The sequence below is a fragment of the Osmerus eperlanus genome, chromosome 23 (assembly GCF_963692335.1).
Source record: "Osmerus eperlanus chromosome 23, fOsmEpe2.1, whole genome shotgun sequence".
NCBI lineage: Eukaryota > Metazoa > Chordata > Actinopteri > Osmeriformes > Osmeridae > Osmerus > Osmerus eperlanus.
The window spans coordinates 3,025,374-3,038,493 of NC_085040.1; the positions used below are offsets into that span (position 1 = coordinate 3,025,374).

Sequence of the window (13,120 nt, forward strand, 5' to 3'; positions counted from 1 at the left end):
ACTTCATGCAGCGTGGGCGTCGCCTGCAGCCCGGCTGACTTGAAGCAGCCAATGGCATTCTATATCTATTCTATATTTTGCTGATGCTTGCCCCATATATTGGTACCCTTTGGTCTATGTAAAATACACTACTGTAAACATTTTCAAATAACAAATCACTCATCCAGACAGCCTCTTATTAAAAAACATTACAGTACCACTGTTTAATATACTTATTCCTGTACATTTATTGTAATAAAATATATCTGTATGAGACTTACGCCTTTTCTCCATGAAGTAAAAAAATCTAAGGATGTACAATCCCATGCAAACCACACTAATGCAAATGAAGACCGTTCCAGTCACAGTTCCTCCATTCTGCTGAAGGTTTAATGTCAAGCCAGCTTAGTAACTGACGCTCCCACACCCTGAGTTCAGGTGAGTGACCAGGTCAGTGACCAGGTGAGTGCCTTCTGTTCCGTAATTAGAAACCTCAAGTGAACAAATGAGAGTTACCATGGACTATCTTGTGAATCGTGGTTAATGTATTTCACTGTGATAATACAGTTAGTGCTGGTGTGAAGGCACTTTGATTGTGTGCATTCAAGGGAATTGTATACACTGTATGTAGGTTTGGAACGGACGACAAACAAATTGATCAATCAGGGAATGTGTACAATATGAAGGTAATGGATGTGGGCTGGACTGATTGTTGTCAGTTTCATACAAAGGCTCTATGGTGCCATGTCAACTTACAGAACAACTGGAGGAAGTCAGATCATGAGAGAACCAATGTGCTGAAGCCATTTCTTCCGCTTTAGTCCAAGGTCGAATGTCAATTTGGCGTCATTGGAAGAAACGTGTTGTCGTTGTTGATCCCAGGTATTTTTCTGTTGGATAGAAACCATGGCAACCAGTGTCATCATAAACAACCAGCCCCCCCAGCTCCCACCCCAGGCTATTATAGCAGTCCAGACCAACCAGTGGAGTACAGGCATCTGTGGATGCTTTGATGATCTGCAAGTCTGTGAGTGTACTTACAAGTTTGTCAGCTACTCTGGTTACATTTAAACGTGTCATTTTAAATCAGTTTTCAGACCGGAAAATCAAGAGTATGGGTACCTCACGTTTTGTTTCTTGGTTTTACAGTAATTAAGAATTGTTAACCTCTTTATTTTGGGTCATATTTGTAGACTTGCTGTACTGTGAATTCTGCCTCAGTCAATACGATCACGGTTTATACTCTAGTGTTATAAAGAGTGAGGTAAGGCTTTGTTTTATATCTGTCCTCATCAATCTCTTCCCTGAAACTCTCAGGCTGCTTTGCTTACTGGTGCTTCCCGTGTTTCGCCTGCACCACTGCCTCTGAGTTCGGAGAGTGTTTCTGTCTGCCCCTGCTGGACGTGGGGTGCGGCGGCATGCAGATGCTGGGGCTGCCCAGCTGCACTCCGCCCGTCTCCATGTCCATGAGGGTGGCGGTGCGTAACCGCTACGGCATCCAGGTGGGTCCAAAAGTGGTGTGACTGTTCAGCAGAAGTCGTTTTTTTTTTTTTTTTTTTCGTAGGTTTTTCTTTTCTTCAAAAGGTATAAATTAAGTTGTTATTTCTTCTCCAGGGGGACATGACAGACGACTGCGTCTACGCCACCTTCTGTAACGTGTGCTCCTGGTGTCAGATGGCCAGGGAGATAAAGAGACGCAGCCAGCCGTTCACCTTCATCAATGCCCAGCCCACAGTGTTGGCCCAGACCCAAGCCCAGGCCCAGGCCATGATGGTGGCAGCCTCTCCCCAGACAGGGGTCATCTCCAGCCAGCCTCACATCTCCCCCGCCAGCCCCCAGGCCCTCATGACCACCAGGTTCATGTAATCTCTGACATCACAAAGACTTTCTTTATTCGTCTATTATGTGACTTGGTCCTGTTGCTTTATTTCTCATTGTTTTATTGCATTATGGTCCCCCAAAGAGTTGTAAAGTTTGTTAGTGTGTGTTTTTTTGGAGCAAAGAAAAGAGTCTGTGTGTTGCTCAGAAACCCTCTTTTGTGTTAAGTACTGTATGTATGAGAATGAGTGTATGTTGTCCGTGTGAGCGTGTGTCTGTGTGAGCGTGTGTCCGTGTGTGTGTGTGTGTGTGTGTGTGTGAGGGTGGGGGAATTTCGTTTTAAAAACAGAAGGCTCTCTTATAGCACTAACCTAACACTAGCCTCTAAAATTCAGTGACTTTACATTTCAGTCGTCTATAAAAGGCAATGACGAAAACATTTTCACACCTTTTTTGAAAGATTTTTCTTACCGTTACGACTTACCCTTCATAAATCTGTCATAGCGAGAGGAATGGAAATAAAGTGTATCACATTTAACGATCAAGTCTGAACTCTCTTGATATTCCAGTCACCTGCCTGTGTTTTGCTTCAACAACACAACTGAATAATGAACTCCCCCAAAGTAGAGCACATCCAAAGTGATTATGGGCTACGTGTCGTAACCATGACGATGTGTGTATGGCTCACTGGAATCTTTTCGCAGAGGTTGATCTGTTGAAGCCGTAATACGTACAATGCTGCACAGAAACACAGTTTAGCCCGAAGGAATCTGTGCATTTCAATCTAATGCAACTCAAGAATAAAGTTAGCATTAAACTTAATCATAAAAAGGAGGGTTTGTTTATTTTTGAATTACTGATGTCACACTTTCTCAAGGAAGTGCAGATGATAAGACCAGGGGATCTGATTCGCCCTCGGCTTCCAGCTTCTACCACCTTCATATTTCCAAGGCAACGGTAAGGCGCCTCTCAATGACAGCCACAATCCAACATGGGCTCATTGACCTCTAGGATCACTCCAGGCTCATGGCCTTCTACTTACGATGACCCGTTTTCAATAGCTGGGACCTTCGTTTGTACAGCCCTCTCAGTCTGCAGACTGCTCTGCCTCGACGAATGTTCCTGGACAAACAAGACCATTCTGGTAGTCAGGTGACAGCGTGTGCCTCCTTAAACAAGCATAATGTTGTGCTCCATCAAATGGAAGGGTTTTATTTGTACTCGTTATCATCATTCAATGACATGTTAGATGGCTGATGATGTCCGTGGATGGGAAGCCTTGCCACAAGAAAAGAAATGGAATGGAAAACAAGGACAACTTTAACTTTGGAACAGTGGAAATACAGTCGGTTTGATTCCAAAAACATAATGTGTTGTTCTCTCAATATTGTTAAAACCATGCCAGATATCTACAGCTGCCATCTACATTTAGCTCATTAGAACCCTCTCCTGAGTCAGTATTCTGAAGTTCCACCTTGGGAGAACAATGTGTTCTGTGTCTTGAACTGAAACAGCTTGAGTGTTCCAAAACGTGTCCCCAAAAATCAGGGATTGAGGTCAGATGGACAACAAAACCGTTCTCCACCAGTAACCCAGAACGTCCTCCTCTATCCACCCAGTGTGCAGCACGCCACCTTCCACACCAGGTCTTCCAGTATCTTCCGCAAGGAAACAGCCCAGCCGCACACACAGACAGGGACTGACTGCCCTATGTGCAACTGGTCACAGTGAGTTGATTGTGTGGAGTTGATTGTTTTTTATGTTACTGCCTTTCTGAACGATGTGTGGATGTTCACGGTTCCGCCTGCTGTGACTGGGTGGAGGGAGGACAGGGCATAGCAGTCGAGTGGCTCAACCCGCAGAATATCTTGAGATTTCGCTGTTGTCTGAGAAGTTCGCAGTGTGAGTGATGGGCAGGAGAAGCTGGTCAATGCACACGGCTCAGGATCAGCCCTGTGTCGAAGCTGTGGTGTTTCAAAACCCATTGACACTGTATGACTATGTTTAGCCTGTGTTCTGCTCCTCTCTCCCACCAACCGTCTCTGGAGGAGGGGATCCCTCTCTGAATCGCTCCTCCCAAGGTTTCTTCCATTTTTTCTCTGTTTTTCCTTGTCTTCCTTGAGGGTTTAGGTTGGTTGAGGGGCAGTTCTATGGGCGTATGTGAAGCCCTCTGTGACATGCTTGCGTGTAAAAAGGGCTATACAAATACATTTGATTTGATATGATTTGAGAGCCATCTGGTTGTTGTGCTGAGATACATCAATGGTGCTGTTGAGTGTTGTAAAACAGTGTACGGCAAACCTCCCAGGTCAAGTCGGCCCATGTAACTTGTCACCTGTGACAGGAGGTCACCATAGCAACATGGTACTGGTCAGTCCTGCTCCACTGACCGGTGCTGTCAGGGGATCCAGCCTGCTGAGATCATTGAAGGGCGGACCTCACTGCGTTGGCAACTCAGAGGACGTTCTGTGTGAGAGAAGAAAACAGGAAGTTAAAGAGGCTTTTTTATCTGCCCGACATCTACCACATCCTGTCTAGGTGGCAAATTGCTCACTTGGCCTTGGAGTAAAATGATTAGTCAGTCATGCTCTGCAGGTTTACAATTTGCAATGTCGTCACGTGGTAACCTCGATATTCCGTTTAAGGATTCGGACATTTCAATAACAGCCCACACTGCTGAATGTGTTTGGTGAAAAGTCATGTTCCTTTTTGGTGAGAAGCCATTATAGAGTGAATCTACAACAACGCCCCATGATTACAGTGCATATACCATGGGATCAATTTCCAAAAACAAGTTGGATGTCCAAAAATGAGCCCCTCCCTTCCTACATAACAGCCCTTTATGGTTTGTGATTGCGTAATCCCCCAGGCATCTGGCCATCTGCCAGATGCATAGGCTGAAATGGTGAGATTGGGAGTTTTGCACAGCAGATTAAGGACAATGAATCCACACACAAAACTCAATGTCCATTTAATGTTATCTCATCCCCCCTCAAACATTTTGTATGCTAACTTAAAAAATGCATACAGAAAATCAAACAATTGATATCGTATGCTTTTCTAAATATATGCAGTATCAGTGAGAGAAAGTACGTTTTGCCTGATGGTATTTTCTTGTTTATTCCCCAGAAAAAAAACATGGCCGCACGTCAAGCAGCGCTGTCCAAGGTCCATCTCTTCCTCCTCTGGCTCCTCCTCCTGGGCGTGGGTTGTCGCGGCGGCAGGGTGCTGGTGGTCCCGGAGGACGGCAGTCACTGGGTCAACATGGAGGTGATCCTACGAGAGCTCCACTCCAGGGGTCACAACCTCACCGTGGTGCGTTCCGCCGAGAGCTGGTACATCCCCCAGAACTCCCCTCTCTACAGTTCCGTCACGATCGCCCCTCAGGACGCAGACGAGAGTGTGGGCGGGGGCGGCGGGCACATCGGGCCCGATTTCTACGCCGTCTTGATGCGGCGCTCGCTGGACCTGCGCCGGATGACCCCAGTTCGGCGCTTCCTAGAGCAGCAGAGGGACGTGGCGGCCATGTTGGTCATGTTCCATGGCATGGCCCTGAAGATGATCTCCGCCATCTTGGAGGACTACCTCCTGACCTCCAGACTCAGGGCGTCAGGGTTCGACCTGGTGCTGACCGACCCCGCTTTCCCTTCGGGTGTCCTGCTGGCCCACTACCTGGGCTTGCCCATGGTCTACAACGTCCGCTGGCTCAACGCCGGAGAGGCCCACATGGCCGTGGCCCCCACCCCCCCGTCCTACGTCCCCATGTACAACTCCCTGTTCTCCGACAGGATGGACTTCCTGCAGAGGACGGAGAACGCGCTCCGCCACGTGGCCGGCCTGCTCCAAGAGCGCCTGGTCATCCTTCCCCTGTACGCCCGCCTGCTCCGACATCACTTCCCCCCCGGGGCCGACCTGCTTTCCATGCAGCGCTCGGCCGACGTCTGGCTGATGAGGGTAGACTTTGTCTTGGAGTTCCCGCGGCCCACCATGCCTAACGTGGTGTACGTGGGGGGGTTTCAGTGTGGCCCACCGCAGCCTCTCTCCGCGGAGCTGGAGGGCTTCGTGCAGGGCTCCGGCGAGGCCGGTGTGGTGGTCATGTCTCTGGGCACACTCGTGTCGGCCCTGCCCATGGAGATAACGGAGGCCATCGCCACAGCCTTCGCCCAGCTTCCCCAGAGGGTGGTGTGGAGGTACCTGGGCCAGAGGCCCACCTCTCTGGGCAACAACACACTGCTCCTGGACTGGCTCCCCCAGAACGACCTCCTCGGACACCCCAAAACCCAGGTCTTCGTGGCCCATGGAGGCACCAACGGCCTGTATGAGGCCATCTACCACGGGGTGCCAATCCTGGGTCTGCCTCTCCTCTTTGACCAGTTTGACAACCTGCTGCGCCTGCAGGTGCGAGGGGCGGCGAGGGTGCTGGAGGTCGCCAGCCTGACCTCCGAGGACTTCCTGATGGCCCTCGGAGACGTGCTGGAGAACCCCTCCTACCGTCGCAGCATGCAGAGGCTCTCCCGCCTGCACCGCGACGCGCCCGTGTCCCCGCTCGCCAGCGCCACCTTCTGGATCGAGTACGTGATGAGGAACAAGGGAGCGGCCCACCTCCGCTCACAGGCCTCCAGCCTGGCCTGGTTCTCTTACCACAGCCTGGATGTGGCAGTGTTGTTCCTGGCCCTCAGCGGGGCCTCCCTCTGGGGAGCCCTCTCAGTCTGCAGACTGCTCTGCTGCTACAAATGCTCCAGGAACAACAAGACCAAGGTGGATTGACATAAATTTAGATGAAATATTTTGATCTAGCGATAGGATGTATGTTTGTTTTAGTTTAGGTCATGTGTACACTTGAATTCCTGTCTACATATAACATAAATAGTTCGAGTGAAATATAATAGTTGGATTTTATTTTTTATTCATTTTATAATGAGTATAAAATGTAACAAACAGTATCTAAAATACTCAATTCAATGTTAACATTTGGTTTCCATTAAAACATTATCCTTCCAAAAACAAAACATTTATAGTTCCACACCTAAATCCTCATAAGTCATCTGGTGACATTTCAAAGAAAAGAAACGAGATGAGAATGATTAGACCCTCCTCTCTCTGAAATCATGTGGTAAAAATACAACCCGGCATCATTGTCTTAACACACCTAATCTCTCCAAACAATCTGAAATGTGCTGAAGACTTTTTTCCTGTGCTTGAATGCTTGAAAGTTCACTGAGGGTAGCTTACTCAGTGTTTACGGTAAACTATACCTACATCTAGCACTGCGCAATCTGCTATGAGTGTACGTTTCTTGTTTAAGGTTGATAAACACTCATACATTTCTAAGAATGCTTGAGTGATACATAATTGGCTTTTTTTGTTTGAGTGATCTCAGAATTGTCTCTTCCTGCACTGCACACACTGCTAAACCAATCATGATCACTGTGGTGTGTGTTATCTCTGGCCCGCACAAGGATACGCACGCACACATTCTTTCTCACCAACCACACACACAAACACCCATGCAGCAAAGTAAACGTTTGTTTCTGTTAATGGAAAATGCAAAAGCTAAATTTGTTTCTGATACAATTTTGCCACAACAATTACACATAATTCTGACATAATTCTGACTTGAATAAACATACGCAGATCGCGTGCATCTCATCCAATGTTTACTGGGAACGGAAGTGAACGTTTTTAATTGACACATGCTCAAGTGCAATACAATCTACAAGTTCCTAGTTCTCCTTTCCAGTTCCCTTCACCAAATATATTTCTCAGTCATCTAGTTCTGTGCTCATAGACTGTAGAGATCAAAAAAAAAGTGAGAGAGGTAAAGGGAGGTAGTGGAGTGTTTTTGTTCTGGAAAAGAAAGGCGTTCTCCTGCTCCAGGATGTTGCCTTTAAAGTTGAAAAAGTGGGTTTCCTGCAGAGGAAATAGTTACGAAATAGACAAGGCCGAGTGAAGGAGCCGTGTACCCTTCAGTGCGGACACTGTGCACAGGTCACCCAGACGTGGATGGAACGGAGCTGTCTGGAAGGACCGACATTCTTTTCATGGAAGCTGAGTATGGATGTTGAAGACTTCTAACAATTTCAGGTTCACAATTGAAAAGTCGTTGTTTTGTTTCGTACTTTGAGTGAATTGGACATTTTGTGACATGCACCTGTTGACCTTCTAGGTCATGGAACGTTGTCTTCAGAATTATGTTTGAGCTCTCGGTTATCTTTGATGGTCATGTAGCCGACAGTGACGTGTTGCTGACATGTAGTTGTTAGATCTCAAGCAGGAGAGCATTCTTACACCTGTGTGGAACTCATCTTGACCCAGAGTCTTCACATGTGCATCAAACAGTGGACACACCTGTGGTGCTACTCCTTGTGTTCTCTCTGCAGTTTTTGAGGGTTCCCCTCCTGCGTTAGAGACAATGTCCCAAAACTACAGCTGCAACCTCCCCCTGGACACTGATACTAATGGTCTCACCTACATCTACAGCTTTGCATTTTCACTGGGTCTGCCGTCCAACCTGCTCTCTCTCTGGGGGCTGTACCAACTGGGCCGCTCTGGCGGGGGTGGCTGCCAGCTGGTCTACATCCTCAACCTCTTGCTCTCCGACCTCCTCCAGCTGCTCACCCTGCCTCTCTGGATCCTCTACCTGCAGGGGGGCCACAGCTGGCCCTACGGCCAGCCCGCCTGCGAGTTCGTGGGCTACATATTCTACGTGAACGTGTACGCCAGCGTGGTTTTCCTGTGCCTCATCGCGCTCGACCGCTGCCTGGCCATCGTCCATCCCCTGAGCAGTCGTGGCGTGCGGACGGTGAGGGTGGCGGCAGCCTCGGGGGTGGTGGTCTGGACACTAACCTTCCTGTTCTGTCTGATTGGGCTCCTGAACACGGTGTTTGATGCCAAGAGAAAGCTGTGTCTGGAGCAGTACCCTATCACCCCCAGGTACGTCCACTTCAAGATCGCCACCGTGGTTCTCGGGTTCCTTCTGCCTTGTGGAATACTGGGGTGAGTGAGTACATTTACATTTAGTCATTTAGCAGACGCTCTTATCCAGAGTGACTTACAGTAAGTACAGGGACATTCCCCCGAGGCAAGTAGGGTGAAGTGCCTTGCCCAAGGACACAACGTCATTTGGCACGGCCGGGAATCGAACTGGCAACCTTCAGATTACTAGCCCGATTCCCTAACCGCTTAGCCACCTGACTCCCAGTAGGCATGGTTTTCAATACATGTTTAATACAGCCATGCTGTTTTGTATTTCCATATATGAATGTTGCCGGATAATCATATTGCGTCTTTAAGAACTGATTCATAACATTTCTTTTATTGCTGCCATCCCTTGCAGCTACACTTCCGCCCGAATCCGTGTGACCCTACAACGCTCACCCTCCGTCTCGGACCACGAACGCAACAAGATCGTGGGCATCCTCATCCTCATCACCATTAACTTCATCGTGATATTTGGACCATACCACCTTGTAGGGGGATACAGGTTTGTGTCCCTGCTCCTGACCGAGAAACCCTGCCAACTGGAACGGTCCATTTTCCTGACCTACCGGCTGTGCTATGGCCTGACCAGCCTCAATACCCTTCTAGACCCCCTGTTCTACATCTTCCTGTGCCACGATGCCCGGCTCGAGCTACGCAGGTCTCTACCCTGCCTGGGACGTCGGCACAGAGCGTCCAAGGAGGTGCCTCTCAGCGCCAGAGGTCACCATGACCAGAGTATCAGCGTTTAGGATAAACAGACCCGAGGGGACTAGACTTACTGTGCTGGCCTTGTTCCCTGGTCTTTGAGAGAATGAGTCTGGCCATTGTGTTTGCTGTTCTCTGTGGATGCATTCAGCTGCTCTCAAAGGGGGAAGGGGGGGGGGGACCTCAGTTCGAGGAACTGACTCAATTTTCCAGCTTGACCGAGGAACAATGGGTTTTGAGAAAGAAACGTAGCAATTGTGCCACCCCATGGGAGAAATTTTGCTGGCTGGGATCTGCAATGGCAGTCTTAGGGGGAGAATATTCTGAATGTGAACATACACGATACAACTTGTTCTGCAGCCAGAAGACTTTGTGAACATTGATGGAGATCAAACACAATATATGAACACTCTACAGTTATATCCTGTGGCACCCTTGCAAAGATGTACTGTAGTCATGAAGCTGAGTCATGTGAAGGGAAGGATTACGTAGAGTATAATATGTCGTTTTTTCAAGTTTTATTTTCCATTTAATAATTTGCATTAGCTTTGACATTTAAAAGCATATAAAGCATTTTACAACAAAAATAAATGTATTGATACATATTGCATTATACATTTTCATCATCGTCACAGTTTTACAACTTCCGTCATTCAAAGAAATGCACAGTACACAATCCACAGCTGTCCAAAATACTTTTTTCAGTTCACTTTTTTGCTTATAAGAAAAACATTTGTGGTTAGTTTCATTCCCAGACAGAAAAATGATGATGTTTATCTCACAATTTCAACAGCACAACTGCTGAGATCATGCAATACAATTTACATGCAATTCCATTGTTAAGCCTGTTTTTCAGTTTAAAATTGATGCCAAAAGCAACCAATTGTCCCATTATCTAAAAGCTGGTACAACATTACAAAGTACATAAAAAAAGAGGTAACATAGCACTGTTTATAACACAAATTCAAATGAGAAAATCCAACAACGGCCTGTTCATGATGGTATTTCTTGGACAAGGCTTTTCTTACATGGCTGTATGGCCTTAAACTTCACAACCTTTCAGTCCATCTCAGCAAACTGCCTTCTCCACAGAACCACCTTCTCCACAGAACCACCTTCTCCTCAGAACCACCTTCTCCACAAAACCTCCTGCTCATCAGAACCACCTTCTCCACAAAACCTCCTGCTCATCAGAACCACCTTCTCCTCAGAACCTCCTTCTCCTCAGAACCACCTGCTCCTCAGAACCACCTTCTCCTCAGAACCTCCTCCTCAGAACCACCTGCTCCTCAGAACCACCTTCTCCTCAGAACCTCCTGCTCCTCATAACCACCTTCTCCTAAGAACCACCTGCCCCTCAGAACCACCTTCTCCTCAGAACCTCCTTCTCCTCAGAACCACCTTCTCCTCAGAACCTCCTGCTCCTCATAACCACCTTCTTCTCAGAACCACCTGCCCCTCAGAACCACCTTCTCCTCAAAACCTCCTGCTCCTCAGAACCACCTTCTCCTCAGAACCACCTGCTCCTCAGAACCACCTTCTCCTCTCCTCTTCCTCAGCAGGATGGTTGTTTCTCTATTGATCCTCCTCCCTTCCTCCATTGACCTCTTTCTGGTCAGGGGGAGGGGTGATGGTGCTCTTCTGTCTCAACAGTATCTCTGAGGTGCTAACGGAGGACCGCATTGTGCTGCGTCGTCTTGACATCTCCCCTATGTCCTCGGCCAGCACGTTCTCCAGAACCGCGCTGAAGGACTCGCGGATTTTGCTGCACAGGTTGGGGCAGCTGAACACGTAGAGGACGGGATTGAACACGCAGTTGAGGAAGGAGAAGCTGGCGGCATAGGGCAGGGTCGTGGCCGTGGCGATGTGTATGCGTGATCCGCGGGCCACCAACGCCTCCAGGATGCTGAGGATGTGGTACGGCGCCCAGCAGGCCACGAAGCTCACCACCACCGCCACGACCAGGCGCACAAATCTGAAGGAGCATCGGTGGCCTCTCTGTTTCATCCTGTAGTGCACCATCACGTAGCTGCTGACGATGCACACCAGGGGAAGTAGGAAAGCTACGATGAATTTGACCACAGCTAGGGCCCCGTGCCGTGCCCAGCACAACCCTGGAAGATCAACTTCCCCCTCGGGTAGAAATTTGGCGTAATTATAGTAACACAGGATTCGTTCAGAGCGCAGTTTGAAAGTATCACGGAAGACATAGAAGGGGATGGTGCAGATGATAGACAGGGCCCAGATAAGTCCACACACTCTGCCAACCAGCTTGATGTCCCTGTGGTTTTGGGCCCAGATTGGCTTCATCACCACCAGACAGCGGTCGAGGGAAATGGCCGCCAGCAGCAGACCACTAGCAAACATGTTGAGGAAGAAGATGGAGGAATGTATTTGGCAGAAGGTGGTGCCCAGGATCCAGCTATCACCCTGGGCCATGAAGAAGGTGAAGAAAGGCAGGGAGGCGGTGGCCAGGAGGTCGGAGGCTGCCAGGTTGAGGATCCAAACGCTGATGACTGTGCGGCGCACACGCAGGCCGATCACTCCCAGGATCAGGACGTTCTCCAGGATGCCCAGGGTGGAGATCAGGCCGTGGAGGGACACTATGGCCGGGCCTTTTGTACTATTGGATGTGAAGTTTAGCATATACTGCATCATAGGGCAATACAAGTTGGAGTTGGACATTTTGGGAAGGTTGCTGAAACTTTGCTGATGATTTTCTGACACTGTCCGGTCTTGGAATGAATCTGAGCCTTCAAAGAGTGGAGAGATCCCGAGAAACTATTAAGGACATATTCATACATTTACTTGTGGCCTGTTTTAATTAAACATGCACTGAGGGACTTATTTCATTTTTAATCACAAGGCCAATGTTATCCTAATCTATTTTCATAACAAGCAGGACTTGCATTCTTTTATGAAGTACAAATCTGAGAGACATTGGGTGTAAGCAAGGAACCGCTAAGACACCATGGTAGCAGCTAAGGGCTTGCTGTGATAATTACAACTTGTGTGATAAGTGTCACAAACTGTCATGATGTAGCCTACTGTATTTAATGCAGGAAGTGTTCCCTCTCAAAATAGGCTCTCTGCCGAACAAGTATAGCCTACACTTGAAGTAAAATGGTCTGAGATGATCATCAGTAGCTATATTTAAATACAAGTTTCTCAGACCAACATGGAAAGATCATGTAGCCAAACATTCTATTACAACTTGTCATGTTGATAGCACTGATTTAATACGTTTTGTCTCAGAGGGGGACTATAGCGTGATGAGTCCGGTCTTACATGAATAATAGCCTCCTATCAGCGGCCTAGGCGTTAAAAGATTCCTGTGCTGAACCAAGGTAATAAAATAGACATGAATTACCCACTATATCCTGAACATTTAGGCTACGCAATGGAAACCCTTGCGATTTACATGATCTATAAATAAACTGGTTATTTGTTGACTGATTGATGACCTTTATTCGAATTGTGGTTTTTGAAATAATTACAATCGCTGATAAATTGGATATGTTTAGAAGGAAGAACACCTCTGCTCTAATGCGCCGCTCCTCCTCCAGACATCTCCAGGATCATTATCGACACATAAGCTACTCGAGGCACATTTTGCAGAATCTGTGCAAATGCACAT

The 13,120-nt window shown here is 47.9% G+C and overlaps 4 protein-coding genes across 5 annotated transcripts; 3 read left to right on the top strand and 1 right to left on the bottom strand.

Moving 5' to 3' along the window:
• Window positions 1–56: 56 nt before the first annotated feature.
• Window positions 57–3,524, top strand: LOC134009661 (placenta-specific gene 8 protein-like). The gene is made up of 3 exons (XM_062449237.1): window positions 57–1,006; window positions 1,297–1,481; window positions 1,594–3,524. Exons 1-3 carry the CDS (start codon window positions 886–888, stop codon window positions 1,843–1,845), a joined length of 558 nt encoding a protein of 185 aa, XP_062305221.1. The 5' UTR covers window positions 57–885; the 3' UTR covers window positions 1,846–3,524.
• ugt5g1 (UDP glucuronosyltransferase 5 family, polypeptide G1) lies at window positions 3,395–6,817 on the top strand. The gene is made up of 2 exons (XM_062449234.1): window positions 3,395–3,524; window positions 4,927–6,817. Exon 2 carries the CDS (start codon window positions 4,936–4,938, stop codon window positions 6,562–6,564), a length of 1,629 nt encoding a protein of 542 aa, XP_062305218.1. The 5' UTR covers window positions 3,395–3,524; window positions 4,927–4,935; the 3' UTR covers window positions 6,565–6,817.
• A 679-nt stretch (window positions 6,818–7,496) lies between these two features.
• si:dkey-165a24.9 (G-protein coupled receptor 4) lies at window positions 7,497–10,098 on the top strand. Of its 2 annotated transcripts, XM_062449235.1 has the most exons (3): window positions 7,497–7,849; window positions 7,964–8,793; window positions 9,134–10,098. In XM_062449235.1, exons 2-3 carry the CDS (start codon window positions 8,210–8,212, stop codon window positions 9,525–9,527), a joined length of 978 nt encoding a protein of 325 aa, XP_062305219.1. In that variant the 5' UTR covers window positions 7,497–7,849; window positions 7,964–8,209; the 3' UTR covers window positions 9,528–10,098. The 2 variants fall into 2 exon arrangements, with proteins under 2 accessions (XP_062305219.1, XP_062305220.1); XM_062449236.1 differs by having other exon boundaries at window positions 7,497–8,730.
• Window positions 10,099–10,866: 768 nt separating this feature from the next.
• On the bottom strand, window positions 10,867–12,168 carry LOC134010111 (prostaglandin D2 receptor 2-like). Its single transcript, XM_062449979.1, has 2 exons — window positions 10,936–12,168; window positions 10,867–10,901 (listed from the first exon to the last, which is right to left on the bottom strand). The coding sequence occupies exon 1, from the start codon at window positions 12,166–12,168 to the stop codon at window positions 11,059–11,061; it is 1,110 nt and encodes a 369-aa protein (XP_062305963.1). The 3' UTR covers window positions 10,867–10,901; window positions 10,936–11,058.
• Between the last annotated feature and the right edge of the window lie 952 nt (window positions 12,169–13,120).